The 17,409-nt window shown below is 56.4% G+C and overlaps 1 protein-coding gene and 1 pseudogene across 9 annotated transcripts in view; both read left to right on the top strand.

The window, feature by feature from the left end:
- The window catches only part of TBC1D22A (TBC1 domain family member 22A), a 220,408-nt gene that overhangs the window by 54,463 nt on the left and 148,536 nt on the right, over window positions 1-17,409 (top strand). For all 9 annotated transcript variants that reach the window (XM_015594047.2, XM_025051054.1, XM_015594046.2 and 6 more), the window contains one exon: window positions 15,986-16,056. In XM_015594047.2, the coding sequence (XP_015449533.2) occupies window positions 15,986-16,056 (71 nt within the window). The remainder of the gene's footprint in view (window positions 1-15,985; window positions 16,057-17,409) is intronic.
- On the top strand, window positions 11,707-11,825 carry LOC112484724 (annotated as a pseudogene).

Below are 17,409 nucleotides of genomic sequence, written 5' to 3'. Positions count from 1 at the left end.
GTCGCGAGAACAGCATGAGGGAGCCAGCCCACCTGCCCCACCTGCCCCCAGCCCCCATCAGCAGGCTCCGCTGCGGCGTCTCATCTGCCCTCTGCCCTCTGCCCTCTGCCTCCACTGCCGCGTTCCAGAGCGAATCCCAGCCACCGTGTCGTTCTGCCTCTCAGCACGTTGGTACGAGCCCTGCCCCTCCCCCCCAAAAAAAGTCTCCTGCCATTTGAGAACATGGTATGGTGGGGAGGCCCTGAGGCAGCGTTTCTCCTCCCAGATGCTCCTGTGGGTCCCGCAGCCCAGGGCCGGGGTGCCGACTGTCAGCCTTCCTGGGGGCCACTGAGTCAGTGGTCTTCGGCCCCGGGACAGGCCGGGCGAAGCCTCTGCCGTCTGGAAACCAGTTCTGTAGAGGTCCCTCATCGTGGTCACAGACTCTGGGTCGGGTGGCCTGACCCGGTGGCTTTCATCACATTTCATGGCGCTGGTTCTGGTGTTCAGACTTCTGTGTGTGAGGACCGGGAGGAAGACACTGCCACCCCGGGAGGCCTGAGAGGCGGAGGGACCGGACCCAGGGTGTCCTGCATAGCGCTCAAAATCAGGGCACACGTTTTCAGAGGAGCATAAGTCATTCCGCCTTAACAGCACGCTGATGTCTGTGACAGGCGTGTCTGCTGGCCCTTCAGTGTTACGATTGGTGTGTGCTATTTGTCATTTTCCCCATTTCTGCTTTTCGCAGGTGGTTTTCATACTGGGGATTATCGAGGTGGGCATGATGCTGCCTCTTGCCTTTCCATAGCATCCCACCCCCACCCCCCACGGTCTCCTTCCTCCCTCCCACGCGCTCCGAGATGCAGGGCAGAGGCGGTGGTACGCTGGCTTTTTGCCGTTGACCTTAAATCATGCCCATCAGGTTTGCTGATGGCGTCCAGGCTTCGTGTTTTTCCCGAGTAGGACTTTTGGGTGCTTTATTGCAGGGTGCGCAAACGACCCCATAGTGGAGGCGACCGGCCTTGCTGTGCAGAGGGGCCCCATTCATTGCACGGAAGGGAAGTGGGGTTCAGAAGGGAAAACGCTTCCATTTCAAATGGACACACATACAAAACATGAAAAATATCTACACGCGAAGAGGTCTGGTGGCACTTGGGGAAGCAGTTGGAGAACTAGTGTCCTGTGGGGGCGTCTCCGCGGTAAACGGCATGGTGAGTGCCCCACACGCTGTCCCTGCGCCGACGTTCTTTCCGGGTGACAGCCCTGTCTTAGAGCGGAGGAGCCGGGGAGCTGGCTGGAGAGCGGATCTGACCAGGTAGCTTAGAAGGCGGCTTTCAGGAGGAAGCGTTTCCGAGTCAGGAGGGGCTTTGAAGCCTTTCGACTGCAGTCAGTCTGCAGTCAGGGCGCGGTCCCTGCCCTGCCCCCCGCCGGTAACCAGGGCAGCGGAGGGTTCCCCGAGAGCCCTTCGAGTCTGCTCGTGGCACTCCGGGCGCCCCTGCCCTTGCAGCGTAGGTCTCGGGGAGGAGCTCGAGTTAGGGGCCCGGGCAGCAGGGGCCACAGCTCGCCGCAAGGAGGCAGGGAGCGGAGAGCCCGCTGCGGCTGGGCCCGCGTGTTGCCCTGTGACTCACTGTGGTGAATCCATAGAGAGTCGCGTGTGAGTTTAAGTGCCACCTCTGCAGCCTGGTCCCGACGTCAGGCTGGCCCTGGGCAGCGGGGTGGACCCCTGTCCTCGACTCAGGCAGACCCGCCCGCTCCCTGGTACCAGTGTCTCGCTTCTGCCTCAGCGACAAGGCTTTCGGTTGGCACTGCCGAAGCCGTGTGATGTTTATGCTGTTACTGTATATTACCCTTTTACTGCGTACTGTTTCTGCTGCAAATAGTCATAAATATCGTTACAGCTCCGACCGCATCACGACGCGTTTCTCTGGGCAGACTCACAGGTGCTTGGGTGCACGGGGCTGAGCAGTCCGTGTCCGCCTTCGCCGTTTCTCTGGGGGGGTGTCAGCCGCGGGCCCTTGTCACCGTTCCAGACCCACAGACCTTCTCGACGTGGTTCCTTCGCTCTCACAGCACGGGGACCCTTTGCGACGCGTTCCCTCCTCCGCCGGCTAGAGTTGCGGAGGCTCATCTGTAAGGCGGGCGGGGGTGGCTGTCTCATGAGGAGGTCCCGGGGGTCAGGTGCTGTCATTCACTAGGCGCTGGGAGCGGCTGTCATTGCTCCCAACAGTGGGGCGTTCCTTCTCCCAGGAGGCAGGCTGCGTCTGCCGCTTCTCCCATTGGTCTGGCTCTGGCCGCCCGAGCGGAGGGGACCGTCCGCACGGCGTCCAGGTTGCAGAGGCGCTCCTCGCTCGGCCGCCCCGCCTCAGGCCACTCCTGGGCCACGACGAAGGCGCTTGGCCAGCCCGCCTTCCTCCCCCGGGCCCGGTTCTGCGAGCCAGCGCTTCTCTGGAGTTCTGGACTGACCAGGGGGCAGTGGACCTGCCTCCTCCTTCAACGTGCTGTGGCCTTGGCCTTGGCCCCTGTCAGGATGGCATCGTGCACTGGGTGCCCTCCCGGGCTGCTGTTGACTAAGCCACGGCCCCTGCCATCTGTGTTAGAGGGCAGCTCAGTCAGGTCACCGGATTCAGCCACGAGGTTTTCTCCCATCCCGGCCTGTAAAGACCGGGTCTGGGGCTGGCCTGGCTGCTCCTTCTGGGCGCCAGCTTCTTCATAACGGACCCGGCGCTGTAGACAGAGGCCGCCTGTGCTGAGGCCTCTGACCGCCCCTGGTGCTGCCTCTTCCTCCTCTGCTGGGTGGCTGGGTGGCCGGGTGGCCATTGGTTCGCCCTGTCTTCGTTTAAGTTATTCTCGCTGCGCACGTGTCCAGTCACTGAGTGTGGGTGAACTCGGTGAGTGGCAGCTGAGCTCTCGTTGCTCCCCAGGAACTTCGGAGGCATTCGATGACCCTGGAGTGGCCGCAGGGCGTGTGGGGCCAGCCCCTCTTTCCTCCTGGTCCTTCCTGCGGCCACCCCTCTGCGTGCCCACCGTGCGGCGGGCCTCGCGCTCAGGGCTGGCGGACAGAGCCGCTGAGCTCCCGGGGCCTGCGGCTCCGTGGGATAAAGCTGGGCAGTGACTGTGGTGCCAGTCTCAGCTGCGTGGGGTCACTGCCCAGTCTGTGCCTCTCCTTGTCTCCGTGTCTGGTCATCGTGGAAGCCTGTCTGTCCTCGCCCCTTCAGAGTGCCCGGCACCATCGCCTTCGCCTCCCCTCTCTGGCTTCGAGGGGCCCGCCCTGTGCAGAGCTGTCGCGTCTGCCCGGGCACTGGCTTCACGGTCTCCTCACTTCCGTCTTCCGTGTAATACATCCCGCGACGGGCGGGGGGCGAGTCAGACCGAACATGGCTCCCCCGCCTCCCCGCTCCCCGACTTGAACAGCTCCCCGCGGCTTCTGAAACAAAGACCAGACTCGCGGCGTTTAACGCCCCTCACAGTCGGGCTCCCGGTTACCAGGTGGTCGTGTGCTCCGTCCGGACGCAGGGGCTGCCGATCCTGGGCTGCTGGCCGTGACTCATCGGGTCCTGACCTGGACCCTGAACTGTGCCGTGCTGGGATGGCACAGGAGAGCACAACGTGGTGACCGTTAGGGTAGTTAAATGGTAGCAGGTGCCAGCAGTTCGCGCGTCCTTCTGGCCGGGGGTGTGTCCCTCCGCCCGTTTTCTCTGATCTCAGTGGCCCAGGAAGCCGCCTCTTCCGTGCGCCACAGCACGGGAGGCAGCCCTGACACAGGCTGGTCACGGCCTGGTTGCCGCAAGTGTGGCTCCCCCGCGTTGTCCTGGCATAATTATTAATCATGCCCAGGAGTCTGTTTTAAGCGGTGTGTCGTGGTCACCCTACCTGCGCTCGATGTGGCCTGTGGGTCCACGTGAAGCTTCAGCGGTGACTCGCCTGCAGAAGCGGCTCCTTAGACTTACCCAGAGCCCTTGTCTCTTGCCCGTCGCTTCGCAAGCGTGGGGGTTCGTATTGTTAATTACATTTTTAGCACCTTGTCTGTGCAGCCGCAGAGCTGGGAGTTTGGGGCACGGGGCGTAGGATACCGTCCCTTTGCTCGGGGAGCCCCTGGCGAGGTGCGGACAGACCTGAAGCCAGATGCAGCTCGCGGAGGCGGGAACGGACGTGTGCACCCAGAGAAGGAAGGGTCTGCGGTGGGGGGCAGGCCGGGAGGCGGGCCGGCGGGTTAGCAGCGACTGCCCAGTAGATACCAAGCGTGGGCGACGTTCTAGACAGAAGCACCCTGGTGGCGCCAGATGGAGGCGCTGGCGTGAAGTAGCAGACCTGACCGCCGTGCGGGCTGTGCGCCAGCGGCGGGGTGTGTGGTCAGTTCTCGACTGTCCCTGGGTCTTTCTCTTGCTGCCTCCGCATCTTCCTCTGTGTATTTACGTGTGCTGGGGGCCGAGGGATTACGCTGCTTTGCCTTTGTAATTGCGTGGCATACTTATCTCAAATTAATTGAGCTTATCACCGACAAGATTGTCTCCAGTTTTTCTGCGGGCGGGATCCAGCTTCTTATCTCCGAGTTTCCTCAGCTACATGTGACATCTCGGAGTGTGCTCGCTGGCCTTCACAGCCACAGAAAGAGAGTGGGCAGAGGGAGTCCCTCGGGAGAGCTGGGAGACAGCGTGTCTCTTTCCTGCTCTTCTTTTAAGGGGCCTTCCTGGGGCGATGGGTGCCAAGCCGGCGTGAACAATGTGTGTGTGTGGGGGAGACAGCGATGGGCTTAGGGCGCGATGACCCTTGGGCCCAAACCAAACACATGGACACGGCAGAAGGCTCTCTTGGGGGTAGCCGTGTGGCAGCCCTGTTGACGATTCGACGTCGGAGCATCGGAAGGACTGTGCTGTTGACCTCGGTCTTACGTTGACTGTGCCTGTTAGGAAACGGAGTAACCTGCCGCCAGGTACCATTGTCAGCAAACCCTGCCGACCCGAGAGGGGGCGGAGCCAGCCCCGATGCGCACGCACGTGTGTGTACGTTTTATGTGTACATGTTTTTCTTTAATACAGAAATTATAGGAGGCCGAGGGTCTGTCTTTTGTGAGTCCTACTGGAAAGCAAAGAAGCAAGCACAAGCTTCTAATTTGCTTGAAAGGATTTAGATTTTTAGCATGAAATAGCAGTAGCCCTTCCTTTAATTAAGTGCTGTGTGGCACCGGCTGCGGGATCGATGGCATCGAAGGGAAGCAGTGTAATTAGCCTGTGGAGTGACTAACAGGTGACGGGCGTTCTTCAGGGGGGTGGCGGGCTGCTGAGGACATGCAGACGAGTTGACTTTGCTTTCCGTGCCGCAGACGTTGAAATGCCAGTTTTTCCTTGAACGTTGTGGGTGTATTTATTGAATTCCCATTAGTAGCAAATGGACATAACTCTAATTCAGTCAGTTCTCTATTATTAGACATTTAGGTCATAATTTTTCAAAATATATAAATAATGCTGCAGTGGCTATCTTTCTGCCTAAACATTTGTCTGCATTTTGGATTATTTCTTTGGGACAGATTCCCAGAGATGAGGTGACTGGCTCCGAGGGGTGAGCATTTTTGTGAGGCTGGGGTGTGAGCCGGAGGCACATAGTCATCGGGTCACCTTCAGCCCCGCTCGCTTGCCGGAGGCGGCGGCGTTTGCTGAGTTCCCGTGGACCGGGGCCCACCCTGGCAGGTTCAGTGGGCGTCCCGGGGGCGTGGCGACCTCTGAGCAGGCCCACGTGGCGCGCCTGTCGTTCCGCAGGCCTCTGCCGGGTTTGTAGCTGTGTCGTGGTCGGGGGCCACTGGGAGGGCTGTCATTGCCCTTCCCCATACCTGCCGTCTGGGGACCGGGCCTCTTCCAGATTCCAGTCTGAGCAGAGCTGTTCGGCTGCCTTGGGTCTCACCGAAGGTCGGCCCTCCAAGTTCATCACTGCGCTCCCTGCAACAGCGAGCCCCCTTCCCAGGGGCGGGGTTAAAGGGCCCTTGAGAAATTCCTTCTCCGAGACGCAGACGTCTTTATTGAGACAAATTCACAACCCATACGATTCACCATTAAGCGTCCGACTCGGTGGTTTTAGCACGTGTGACATTGTGTCCGTGTCACTAAGGTGAATCTTAGCGCTTAGGAAGAAGCCCCGTCCTCATCTGCGGTCACCTGCCACTCCCCGACCCTTCGCCCAGCCCTAGGCGGCCAAGAATCTGCTGTCGTCTGTGGATTTGCCTCTTCTGGACGTTTCGCACACATCGGAGCCACACAACGAGTGGCCTTGCGGGCACGGCTCCTTTCACTCGGCCGGTGTGTCAAGGGCCAGCCATGTGCGGGCGTCCCGTTGCGTGGACGGGCCACGCTGCGTCTGTGCACTCGGACTGCTTCCGGGGACGCTGCCAGGAGCACGGCACAGGCTCGGTGTGGCCGTGTCACCGCTTCTCCTGGGTGGACGCCTGGGGTGGGGTGTCTGCGTCGCAGGGTAACTCCGTGTCCAGCTTTGCGAAGGGGGCTCAGCGCTTTACATCCCAACCAGCAGTGGGCGGGGGCCCAGGTTTTCCACGCTCTGTGTCCTAGCCCCCCGGGTGGGTGGGGAGTGGCATCTCGCCGGGTCCGATGTCCCTGGTGGCTGATGGTTTCGAGTGCCTTTTTAGGTACTGATTGGCTGTTGGTGTATCTTCTTCGAAGAAACATCTATTAAGATCCTTTGGCCCATTTTAATTGGGTCATTTGTCTTTCTATCGTTGATATCCAAGACTCTTGACACTTAGTACTGTCTGTTTTTTCTAGCTGGTTCCCATGAGGACCAGGCTGGAGGCGGGGACAGCGGGGAAGCTGGCTGTGGGCTGGAGGGCTGCCGCTGGCTTCTCTGCTCACCCTGAGTGTCACAGGGATGGCTGGCTGTGGGCTGGAGGGCTGCCGCTGGCTTCTCTGCTCACCCTGAGTGTCACAGGGATGGCTGGCTGTGGGCTGGCGGGCTGCCGCTGCCGTTGGCTTCTCTGCTCGCCCTGAGTGCCGCAGGCACGGCCCGCGTGGGCCGGGTGCCATGCTGTACGTTGGCAGGGAAGGAGGCGTGGGCAAGCCTAGCCCTCAGCCTTGCCCACGCCTCCCCTCCGGGTTCGCTTGGGAGAACTCTCTGCTGCAGGAGAGGGGGGGACAGGCTGCGGCTGGATCTGCCTTCAGGGGCCGGCCTGGCTGGGTGGGGGGTGGGGGTGTGGGGCATCGGGGGTGCTTCTTGGAAGAGGTGCCCTGGAACTTTCGAGACAGGAGGGCTGAGGAGAAGCAGGGCACCTACCACAGAGGCAGACGGAGTTATTTTCCTGGCATTGCTGACGAAGCAGCTTATATTTTAATAGGATGTTTCCCCCACTCTGAGTGCACTGGGCGTGTTCACTGAGATACATTCTAGGCAAAGAAAAAGTAAAAGTGAAGAAGAGGAAGAGAAGGTTCCGTGATCCAAGCAAGTAACTGTATTCACACTAGCAAAATCGAGCAAAACTCAGACAAACGACAGGGAAAAAACGAGGTTCCCAGAATCTCTCTTGAGGTGAATACACGCAGAAACCGTTTCTTCCCGCTGCTGACACGGACGGCTTCCGGCAGCTTCTCTCACTGAGGAAGATGCTTCCCGGGGGTTTGGTCTGCAGTGGGTGGGGGAGGGGCCGACTTGCCAGGTGACTTTCCTGGAGCGCCTGCGACCCGGCCGTGAGTGTCCCGATTCCGTGATCGTGTGGGGTTCTGCGCGCAGGGAGTGGGGGGCCGCGTGGTTTGGAGGGGAAGGTGGGTGTAAGTCATCTTTCTTTGGCGGGGGAGTTGCTGTTCCAAGCTGCTTTTTTGGGTGAAGGCGCATTTGAAAGCCGGTAGTACACTTAGTTTTTAGAAACGGGTTTGATCTCATTTGAATGAATGACTTAGCAGTTCATCATAGCACGGTTTCTGGAATAAAACGCATCTCCGTTTTAATTTTTCACTCTTCGTAAAACCTTTATCTTCCAGGGTTCTCAGCAGCCGGAGTCTGGACGTGGCAGACCCGCCCCGCATCTTCTGGCCCTGGGTCCTCGGGCCGAGAGGGCGGAGGCCCCGGGCCCCTGCCCCCCTTTTCTCGGGAGTGTGGGAACAGTGGGGTGGCTTCCCTCGAGTGAAGTGGCACCCTCAGATGCAGTCCCCTGTTGAGGGTCAGGAGAGGCAGGGGAGGGGCTGTGGCAAAGCCCAGGAATGTCCCCCTGTCCTGGCTGGGATTCGATTAGAGCCCAGAAGTCACGTTTGCTAATTTTATACAAAATAAAGGTGTTGCTGTCATTCAGCCACCTCAGGGTCCCTTCTGTAGTGTGTTCTCAAGTGTCATGGCCACCAGGCCTCCAGGCCGGGCTCAGGTGTTCCGTCAGCGAGGCCTGTCGCCCCTTCTCCGTCGGGCTGGCAACTCCTCGCCTTTCGGCTCTGAGCGGCTCGTCCGCCAGGCCCTTCCTGCTGGCGTCTGGGCCCCTGGCCGCGTCCGGAGCCCTCGCCGCCTCTCCGAGGAGCGTTTGTCGCAGGTACTGTTTCTGATGCCGCGGAAGCTCACGCTTCGCCACCTGGAGGAAAGAAAACCTTTGGATAAAAGGAACCAGTTCCGGGTAAAGAAGTCATGTCGCGAAACTTCGTTACCTACAGCAGTCGGGGTCATGGCGCGCAGAACCCGGAGCTCGTCAGAGACGCCGCCCCACGGCTGGCGTCCTGGCCCGTCCTCGCCTGCCCTGCCTCTCGCTGCCGACGGCGTGGCTGCCGTTGGGGGCCGGGAGAGCGCTGGCTTGAAGGGGACCAGTGACGTCAGACGCACCTGAACCCTGAACGGTGTTGCCCCCCGCCAGCCTCGCCCCTGCGCTTCGTCCCCGGGGCTGTCACTTTACCTCTGGTCAGAGGAAGCCCCTGTGTATCTTTCAGGACACTGTGCACATTCTGCGATCCTCACAGTGTCTCCACGTTCAGCGCCTTTCCGCCGTGGGAGCCGAGGGTTGAGCCCTCCCCAAGCCTCTCCCTCTTCCCCTTCCCCGCCCTCCCCGTGGCGTTAATGCCACAGTTTTGGGAAATCGAGATTTGTCATTTGTTCTGACTAACTGGGTCACGGCTGAGCCATTTGTGCCGTCCGGTGTCCCTTGTAGACAGACCCCGGGCTTGGTCGTCTGCGTGTGGGCAGGCGGCCCCGCCCGAGTGTGGAGATCAGTCCCCACCCGGCCCTGGGGGCGTCTCTGCCATCGACTGGCAGCTTCCCGTGGCTGACCCTTTGCAGGCAGCAGGGTTTAGCCTCCGCCACTGCGCTGGGTCAGCTCCCACTCTCTCCTGCTGGCCATCACTCCGATGTCTGTTGCCGCTTCTCGTTGGCCCTGGTCCTCGTCCTCAGCGTCATCTCTTTGCTGTCCAGCTGTGGAGGTTTAGGGCGGGGAGCTCAGTCGGCCAGGTTTCAACGTGGCATCAAGGCGCCTCTCAAGCAGCAGCGCCCAGGGAATCTTTTCTGATGTCCCCTTCTTCAGGGAAGACAAACTGCTCATCCTGTGTCACCTGGCACCTTTCCCGAACAGCGCCCTTAACACGTGCTCACGCCATTCGAGTTCTTTTTCCTGGCAGATGAGCGCTGACGGCTGGCACCCGGGATGCGTCTCCTCCGGGGCCAGCTCAGCGCCTGGTCGGTGGTCAGCATCGCCGGCATGCACTGACCGGGTGGACCAGCGCGTGTAGTGGACTCAGTCAGGGGCAATGTGTAAGTGGCGGGGGCCCCAGAGGCGGCTTACATGAAGGGGGCGAAGCGGGGTGACTTATGAGACTCCCCTGCACCGTGGCCCTTGGGAATAAGAAACGTGCTCACCTAAGACCCTCCTGCTGTAGTTGTGCCTCGCGTGTGCGTCTAGGCGCTTGTAATGTGCGCACACGGTCCTCGTTTCCGTGCAGTGTCTCCCAGGCCGTATTGCGGTCAGAGTTTTAAAAGATCAGAATCAAAACCAGTTAAAAAGAGATGAAGTATTAGAAAAAAATTTAAATTACAGGTTGATATTTCTGTTATTCCTGGCTTTTCAGGAATAAAAGGTGCTTATCGTTTATGAGTCCTCTGCATACACCATTTTGTGACAGATTTCTGGTTCGGTCTCCGGTGTGATATTTACATCCAGGGCGGACGGGCGAGCCCCGGTGGCTTTAGATGCCGCGGGGTTCACAGAGCCGAGTAACCGACCACGCCAGTGCACAAAACAGAGTCCTATTCTCGCATTGTCCGGTGTCACAGTTACAAATGCTTTTTTCTGTGCATTATCTCTTTGTTCCTTGTGGAAATTCTGTGGCTTAAGCGAGGCAGGTATTTTTATTTGTTCCACGTTTCAGAGGGGGACACGGACTCAAGAGAGACCGAGGGGACTGTCCAAGGCCACACGGATTGTCATTGGCCGTGCTGGGCCTTGACCCCGCCTCCAGCCTTTGCTCCTCTGTGTCGTGCGTCCGCTCTGCTTCCTTTGGTCACGGAGTGTCTGCTGTGGCCATTTGCCTGGGGGCCACGCAGTTGAGAGGTACGGCCTTCAGAGGACAGATGAGCGTGGGGTTGTGGTATTATTTTCATGAAAATGTTCCCAGATTTTACTTTTCCGAAAGCAAATCCGCTGTTGTCTAGAAGGAAGAACTGTTATTTATTTCTCATTTATTTTCTTCTTATTGAAGTTTTGCTTACATTTTGGCTTTCTCTCTTAGAGGACCGGTGAATTTGCAGTCTTATTCCAGGACGTATGTGGACAGAAAGCTGAAAGCTTTAAACCCAGACTCAGGCGGTTGAAATAAAAGGCTGGGAAAAGATATGCAATGCAAACACTAATCACAAGAAAACTCATTTGTTTGTAATAGCGTCAGAGAAAATAAACATCGAGACAAAGAGTTTCATGAGACAAAGAGGGATGTTTCATAATGATAAAAGGTTCAACTCATTAAGTAGACAATACCTGTCTGAAACGTGTGTGCACCTAGTAGCACAGGTTCATAACGCACGAAGCAGACATTGACGGAAGAGAGAAATAGACAGGTTCACAGTCAGAGGCAGAATTTTTAGAGCCCCTCCCTGAGTAGTTAATAAAATGTGTGTATTTAAAAATTGGTAAAGCCATGAAAGATATGAGCAGTGCTATCAACCAACTGGATCTAACCGATTTATAGAATACCACATCCACCCACGGAAGGGTGCACATTCATTTCAAGGACATATGGCACATTCCCCAAGTAGACCACATGCTCTGCCACAGCATCAAAGGACTGAAGCGACACCAAGTTCATCTGACCAAATGCTATGAATTAGAAATCCGTCTGATATCAGATGCCCAGGAAATCCTCAAGTATTTGGAAATGAATTGACATACTTCTAAATAACTCATAGATCAAAGAAATCACTTAGGAAAATCAGAAAATATTTTTAACTGAATGATAATGACAAGACATATCAAAATTTGCGATGCCACCGAAACAGTGCTTGGAGGGAAATTTATACCTTTAAATGCGAGCTCAGAAAAAAATTAAAACTTCAAATCAGCGCTCAAAGCTTCTACTTTAAGAAGCTGGGAAAAGAGGAGGAAACTAAGGGCAGGAAAAGAAGGGAAATAAGGGTGGAAATCAGTAAACTGGAAAGTGGGTCATCAAGGCAAGAATCAACAAAACCTAAACTTCATTTTTTGAAAAGATCAATAAAAACTTCTAGACTTGATCAATGGAAGAAAAGACACAAATCGCTAATCAGAAATGAACGAGGAGAGTCTGTGGCCACGCCAACCTGAACGAGCCCGATCCCGTCTGATCTCGGAAGCTAAGCAGGGTCGGGCCTGGTTGGTCCTTGGATGGGAGACCACCTAGGAAGACCAGGTCCTGTAGACGTTAAAAACAAAAAGAAATGAATGAGGAGACATCACTATGGATCCCACAGACAGTGAAGGATAACGAGCGTATTACTTACAACTTTATGCCAACAAGTTCAAGAACTTACACGAAGTAGACATGTTCCTTGAAAGACAGGACACAAAAAGAAATGAATGAGGAGACATCACTATGGATTCCACAGACAGTGAAGGATAACAAGGGTGCATTACTTACAACTTTATGCCAACAAGTTCAAAAACTTACACGAAGTAGACATGTTCCTTGAAAGACGTGATCTGATAAAACTGATCCAAGAGGAAGTAGAAAACTTTAATATCCTTATATCAATTTAAAAAAGAAATTTTTAGCGAAAACCTTTTACTCGAGGAAAGCATCAGGGTCTAGCGGCTTTATCGGTGACCTCTATCCAACAGGGAAGGAATGATACCCACTGTCCACGAGCCCTTTCAGAAAAACGAGGAGAAAACACTCGTCAACTTGTTTTAAGGGAACGTGACTTTGATCCCCAAAACCTTACAAAGACATTGTAAGAAAAAGAAACGAGAGACACGTCTCCCTGATGAAAATAGACAAAAAATTCTTTCAAAGCGTATTAGCAAGTCGACTTTTACTCTGACCCATGCAGGGTTAATTGCCAGAGGAATCGCTTTCCTGATGTAAAGACCTGGAAACTGGACCGAGTGTGCGAAACAGCTGCTCTCGGGTTGGACAGCGGGTGTGACACGGAAGAGGACTGAGCAGCCGACCTTTACCTTTGCTCCCAGTCCGCGAGAGGCAGTTTCCGGGCTGCAGCTCGCGGGGAGGACCCTAAGCTCAACCCGGCGGTCTTGCTGCGTGGATCCTGGCAGAAGGCGTGGGCCAGAGTGCAGGAGAGGTGACGCCGGAGGTAGAGCCCACGGGGACGTCTGCAGAGGCACATGAGCGCCGTGCACAAGGGGGACCCTCAGTGTCGTCATGGCGATGGCTTCCCCACCCGGGGACTCACCCATGTGCATAGCCCCGCCTGCCTTTGTGAACGCCCCTGTGGAATAGGTGTCTTCAAGTGACGTTACTACTCAGACATCACACACCTTTGACATTTGATCCACGAAAACTTTATATCAAAATACACTCTTACCAAACTTTTAAGAGTGGCAGCTAAAAGTCTCACCCATATTGGGTGTTATTCATTTAAAATTTTATCTAATTTGTGACAGATTTCTTGCTTTAATTTGTAGTTCTTTGATCACCATCGAGGTTACGTGTCTATTTTTGTATGTTTATTAGCCATTTCTATATCCTTCAATGTGAATTTCCATTTTCCTGCAAATTGATTTCTTTTGCTTTTGTATGTGCCCTTTCTACATTAGTAATATAGAAATATAATTTTTAAAAAAATTATATGTTGCATGTATCTTTCAAGTTTGTCATAATAGTGTCTTTCATTTATGGTCATTTCAGACTTTTATATAGCAAATTGTGAATCTTCTCATTTATAATTTTTGAGTTCATGTCCTGCTTTGAAGTCCTTCCCTCTTCTGAAAATAGCAAAACATTCTCCTGTATTTCCCTGTAGTATTTTTTTATCTTTCTATTACACGCGCGCGTGCACACACGCACGTGTGCTCACGCGCGCACGCGCACAGACGTGCGCACACACACACATGCACACACACACACATGCACGGGGGAGAGGGGAGAGGAAGGGGGTCATCGCTCTTTCTCCGTCCCCGTCCTGGCCACCGTCACCTCCACGGTGGGCTTCGTGAGTAGCGCGTGGAAGGGTCTCCCTGTGACCAGCCTAGCCCCTCTGGGCTACTCCCACACGTGTCAGGGCTTCGCACCAGCCGTCCTCTGGGCTGAAGGGGCCCCCTTCGCCCTCGGCGGCGGGACCTGTCACCCCCTCGCGGCAGGCGTCACGGCGAGGTCACACTCCCCGAGCAGTTTCGCCGCGTTCTTTACGTCTTCCTCTGCGCGCGTAGTGCAGCTGTCGTGTCACACTTGCGTACCCCCGGGTCGGAGGGGAGCTCTCTGAGCACGGGGCGGGCTGTTCCCTTTCGTGCCCCACCCCCGCCGCCAGCGCGTGCCGGGCCCACAGGAAGTGCACCCACGACATTCTCTATTTATTTATATTTTGCCCGTAGAGAAAAGCTGTTGATTTCTGAATGTTCTTGTGTCTGGCCCTCTTGCCGAATCGGAACCCTGGTCCCTGCCGTCCCCTGGTCCTGCTGCCTCCTTGGGCCGCTGCACCTTCGGCTGGTCAGGCACCGGGCGGCGGCAGCAGGCCCCGGCCTCCATCTGCCCACAGAGGGTCGCCTTCCAGAGCTTCCCCAGGGGCGAGGAGGTCTTTCTCAGAAGCCCCCAGCCCGCTGGCTCTCTCTGCTCAGTGGCTCCGACAGGGTCCCAGGCCCGTTGCCTGATCAGCCACTGCTGAGGGCGGGGCTTAGCTCTATACCCGCCAGGAGGCCCCAGGCTGACCCTGGGGAGGGGGCCCAGCCCCAGAAAGGTGGCAGGGGCGAGGGCCCTGGGCACGTGTCCGCACGGGCCAGCTGTCAGCGTGGCCCGTGGCGTCCCCATCGCCCGCTTCCGCTCCTCGGCAGCGTTCCGGGACTTCGCCCTCTCCCCGAGGGAATCCTGCTGTGTGCGCTCGCTCGTCTCCGAATGGCTGCTTCCGTTTCCGTCTGCCAGCGTTTCATTTTGGACCTTTTCGTCCGTGTTACAAAAACCTAGTTAATAATGGACGTCAAAGGAGTGGAGAGACCCTGGGATGGGAAGGCGCTCAGTCCCTGTGCCACCTGGTCAAGCGCCCTGCCCGCTCTGAGCCGCTTCCTCGTTCACACAGTAGGACCACAGCCCTCATTAAGTCACGCAGTTCTGAGGACTAAACAGGATACGTATGAAAGCCCCATTGAAACAGGCGAGCCTGCACAGAGTCAGAGCTTCATCTCCTCCTGTGCGTCCGAGACACCGTTTTTGCGAGTTTCTTCCTTGAGGAGGTGGGGTCCGCGCGCGTTTGCGACGGGCCTTTCTCTGATGGTTTCTTCGCAAACCATCAGCAGGAGACCCGGCTCTCGCAGTAGGAGCGGTGCTGGGCACGTGGTCGGCGAACGTCACTTTGTGTTCCCGCTTTTCATAGTGTCCTCAGGGAACTGGGGAGGATTTGATTTTTTCTGAGATTTCTGTAAAATGCGAGTTGTTGCTGGAACTGTTGCCCAGTTCTTCTTATTTTACTTAGACTTTAGTAATTGGGAAAAGATTAGCTGGCAGGACTTTGTGTTTTGCTGATTATGCTACCAAAGTTTCCTCTTTCATCCTTTCTTTTATTCCTAGTATTAATCATTAGCTTCGAGATGTTAGCAGAACCCGATGGTGGAGTCTTAAAGAAAAGAAATAATATTTCTGAGTGTTGCCGTACCTACAAATCGAAATGTAGTTTCTAGCCACTCGGAGCATGTGGATGGGACGCTCCGGGAGAGAGGATGCAGGGGCCCCGGTCCTTGTCCCTCTGTCCCCCTGTTGTGGTAGCATCCTGCCCTCGGGGTGCCGCGCCCCCTCGGTGACCCCCTCACCTTTAGGTCAGGGCAGCGGTGGCTTGTGTTGGTCCACCTCGAAGACTTCGTTGGCCTCCGTGTGTGTAATCACAGCCCTGGCCGGAGCTGCGACACACAGGCTTATCCCCGTGATTTCGTTTCGTTGGAAATCAGCCCTCGGAAAACCACCTCCCGTAGGTGTTCTTAAACGGTCAATGGAGAGAGCGAGAGCATGGAGGGAAGGGGGGAAGGAAGGGAAGGAAGCCTCACTAAGGTGTCGAGCTGGGGAAGAGCATTTGGGAGAGAGAGACGGGGAAGGCACGGGCGGGAGGAAGGGGCCGTGGGAGGCCACCAGCACCCTCGGGTCCTCGCCCACCCCCGGGTGGTGCCGGGGACACTTGGGATACATTTAGCAAATCTGTCCTCTGCAAGATTTTCGTGTAAACAGGTGACATTGGCGTCGTTTGAACAGAGCTGCGATTTCTCTTGGATGCTGAGGACGATTAGTGTCTGCAGTCTTATCACCCAGGTTTATTCCAGAGCGCTACCTGCTCGCTGCCCCGATAACGCTGACGGGAGGCGATGAGGCGCTGGGCACGCTGGCCGGCTGTGTGTAAACCCTGTCTCCCCTCTCTTTTTTGCCGACAGAGGAGTTACGGAAGTTGAGCTGGTCCGGAATCCCAAAGGCGGTCCGTCCGATTACGTGGAAGCTGCTCTCAGTAAGTCTCGCCGCGTGGGCCCGCTCGTCGGCACGCTTCCTCCTGTGAGGACGGGTCCCCTCGTCCGGCCCCGGTGCAACCTGTCGGCCGCCGCCCAGACACGTGACGCCGGCCTCTGCCCGGGCTGACGTGACATTTCCCGCCCTTTGCTTAATTGCGAGCTTGGTCTGACAAGGCCGGCAGGAAATGACGATGGGCAGCCATCTATGACAGCTTGTTCTTTTGCTCGATTTCATTTTTAAACCAAATCTTTGTAACATTTTCAAACCTGAGATACAGAAAGGTTCCAGCATAGAAGATTATTTGAAGTCTGAGGAATCAGTGATGGAGATGTGTTTGACCATTTAAAAAAAAATACATTAGTAATGACAGAAGAAAAAACTGACGTCAAAAGCTGTTTGTGTCTCTGATGGAAGGTGGGGTTCTGCTCTCCCCCTCCCCCCAGTGAACTGCCCCCCAGCTGCCCTCCTGGAGCCCGGCCGGAGGAGGTGGCGGGCGCTGGGCAGCAGTGCATCGCCTGTGCTTGGCCGGGAGTCTCAGGATAAATGGGGCTCCACCCTGGGCGTGAGCCTGGCCCCCCGAGAGTCTCAGGGTCGTTCATGGACAGCTTTCTTCTCTTTTGCTTTTTTAATTATTTTTGGACCCAAGCCAATAGAGAACTCTAAGTGTGTGCTCTAAATTGGGTCCGACTTTCAGTATTTAAAAGACTCTTTCTCACTAATGAGTCTTAATAAATGTGCAGCTTAGCACCCGCGATCCTAAACGCAGATGCAGCTCCAAACAGCGAATGTTTATTGATTAAATAGTCTCCGGCAATTAAAATTAGACCTGCCGGAGATGCGTATTTTTTGTTTGGCTTTTTGAGTGTTTGTGTGCGGTTCTCCAGATGTCCTCTGAGACGGGCTGTGAGCTGCTCAGGTGGACTCGCGGAAGGTTCGAGGACGATGCCCCCAGCGCCCTAGGCGGCCCTGCTGTGGTGGGGGACGGGGGCGTCTGGGTGGCGGCCCTGCCGTGGTGGGGGACGGGGGCGTCTGGGTGGCGGTCCCACGTGAGTGGCTTCGTCTTGTTCCTCTCCTTCAGTCCCCAGTCTGTGTGGGTCATAGTTTAGGTCCTCTCTGCGTGCTGCCCAGTGACCGACTTGGAAAATCGGCCGCCTGGGACTCAGTGGACAGAGGCGCAGAAGCGGAAGATGCCAGAGGCACCCCTCTGTTGGTCCCGTGGGAGCGGGTGGCGGTGGGCAGAGCCCGTGACCACGAGTGCTGGGAAGGCCCGTGCAGGACGGTCCGGGCTCGTGTGCTCATGTGCCCTCACCGGCGGCAGGGGCCATCGGCCTACACGCAGGAGAGTTAGACA

Source organism: Pteropus alecto, unplaced genomic scaffold, assembly GCF_000325575.1.
Source record: "Pteropus alecto unplaced genomic scaffold, ASM32557v1 scaffold118, whole genome shotgun sequence".
Classification (NCBI taxonomy): Eukaryota; Metazoa; Chordata; class Mammalia; order Chiroptera; family Pteropodidae; genus Pteropus; species Pteropus alecto.
The sequence above is the reverse complement of the archived record's forward strand: the minus strand, read 5'-3'. Positions and strand labels throughout refer to the sequence as shown.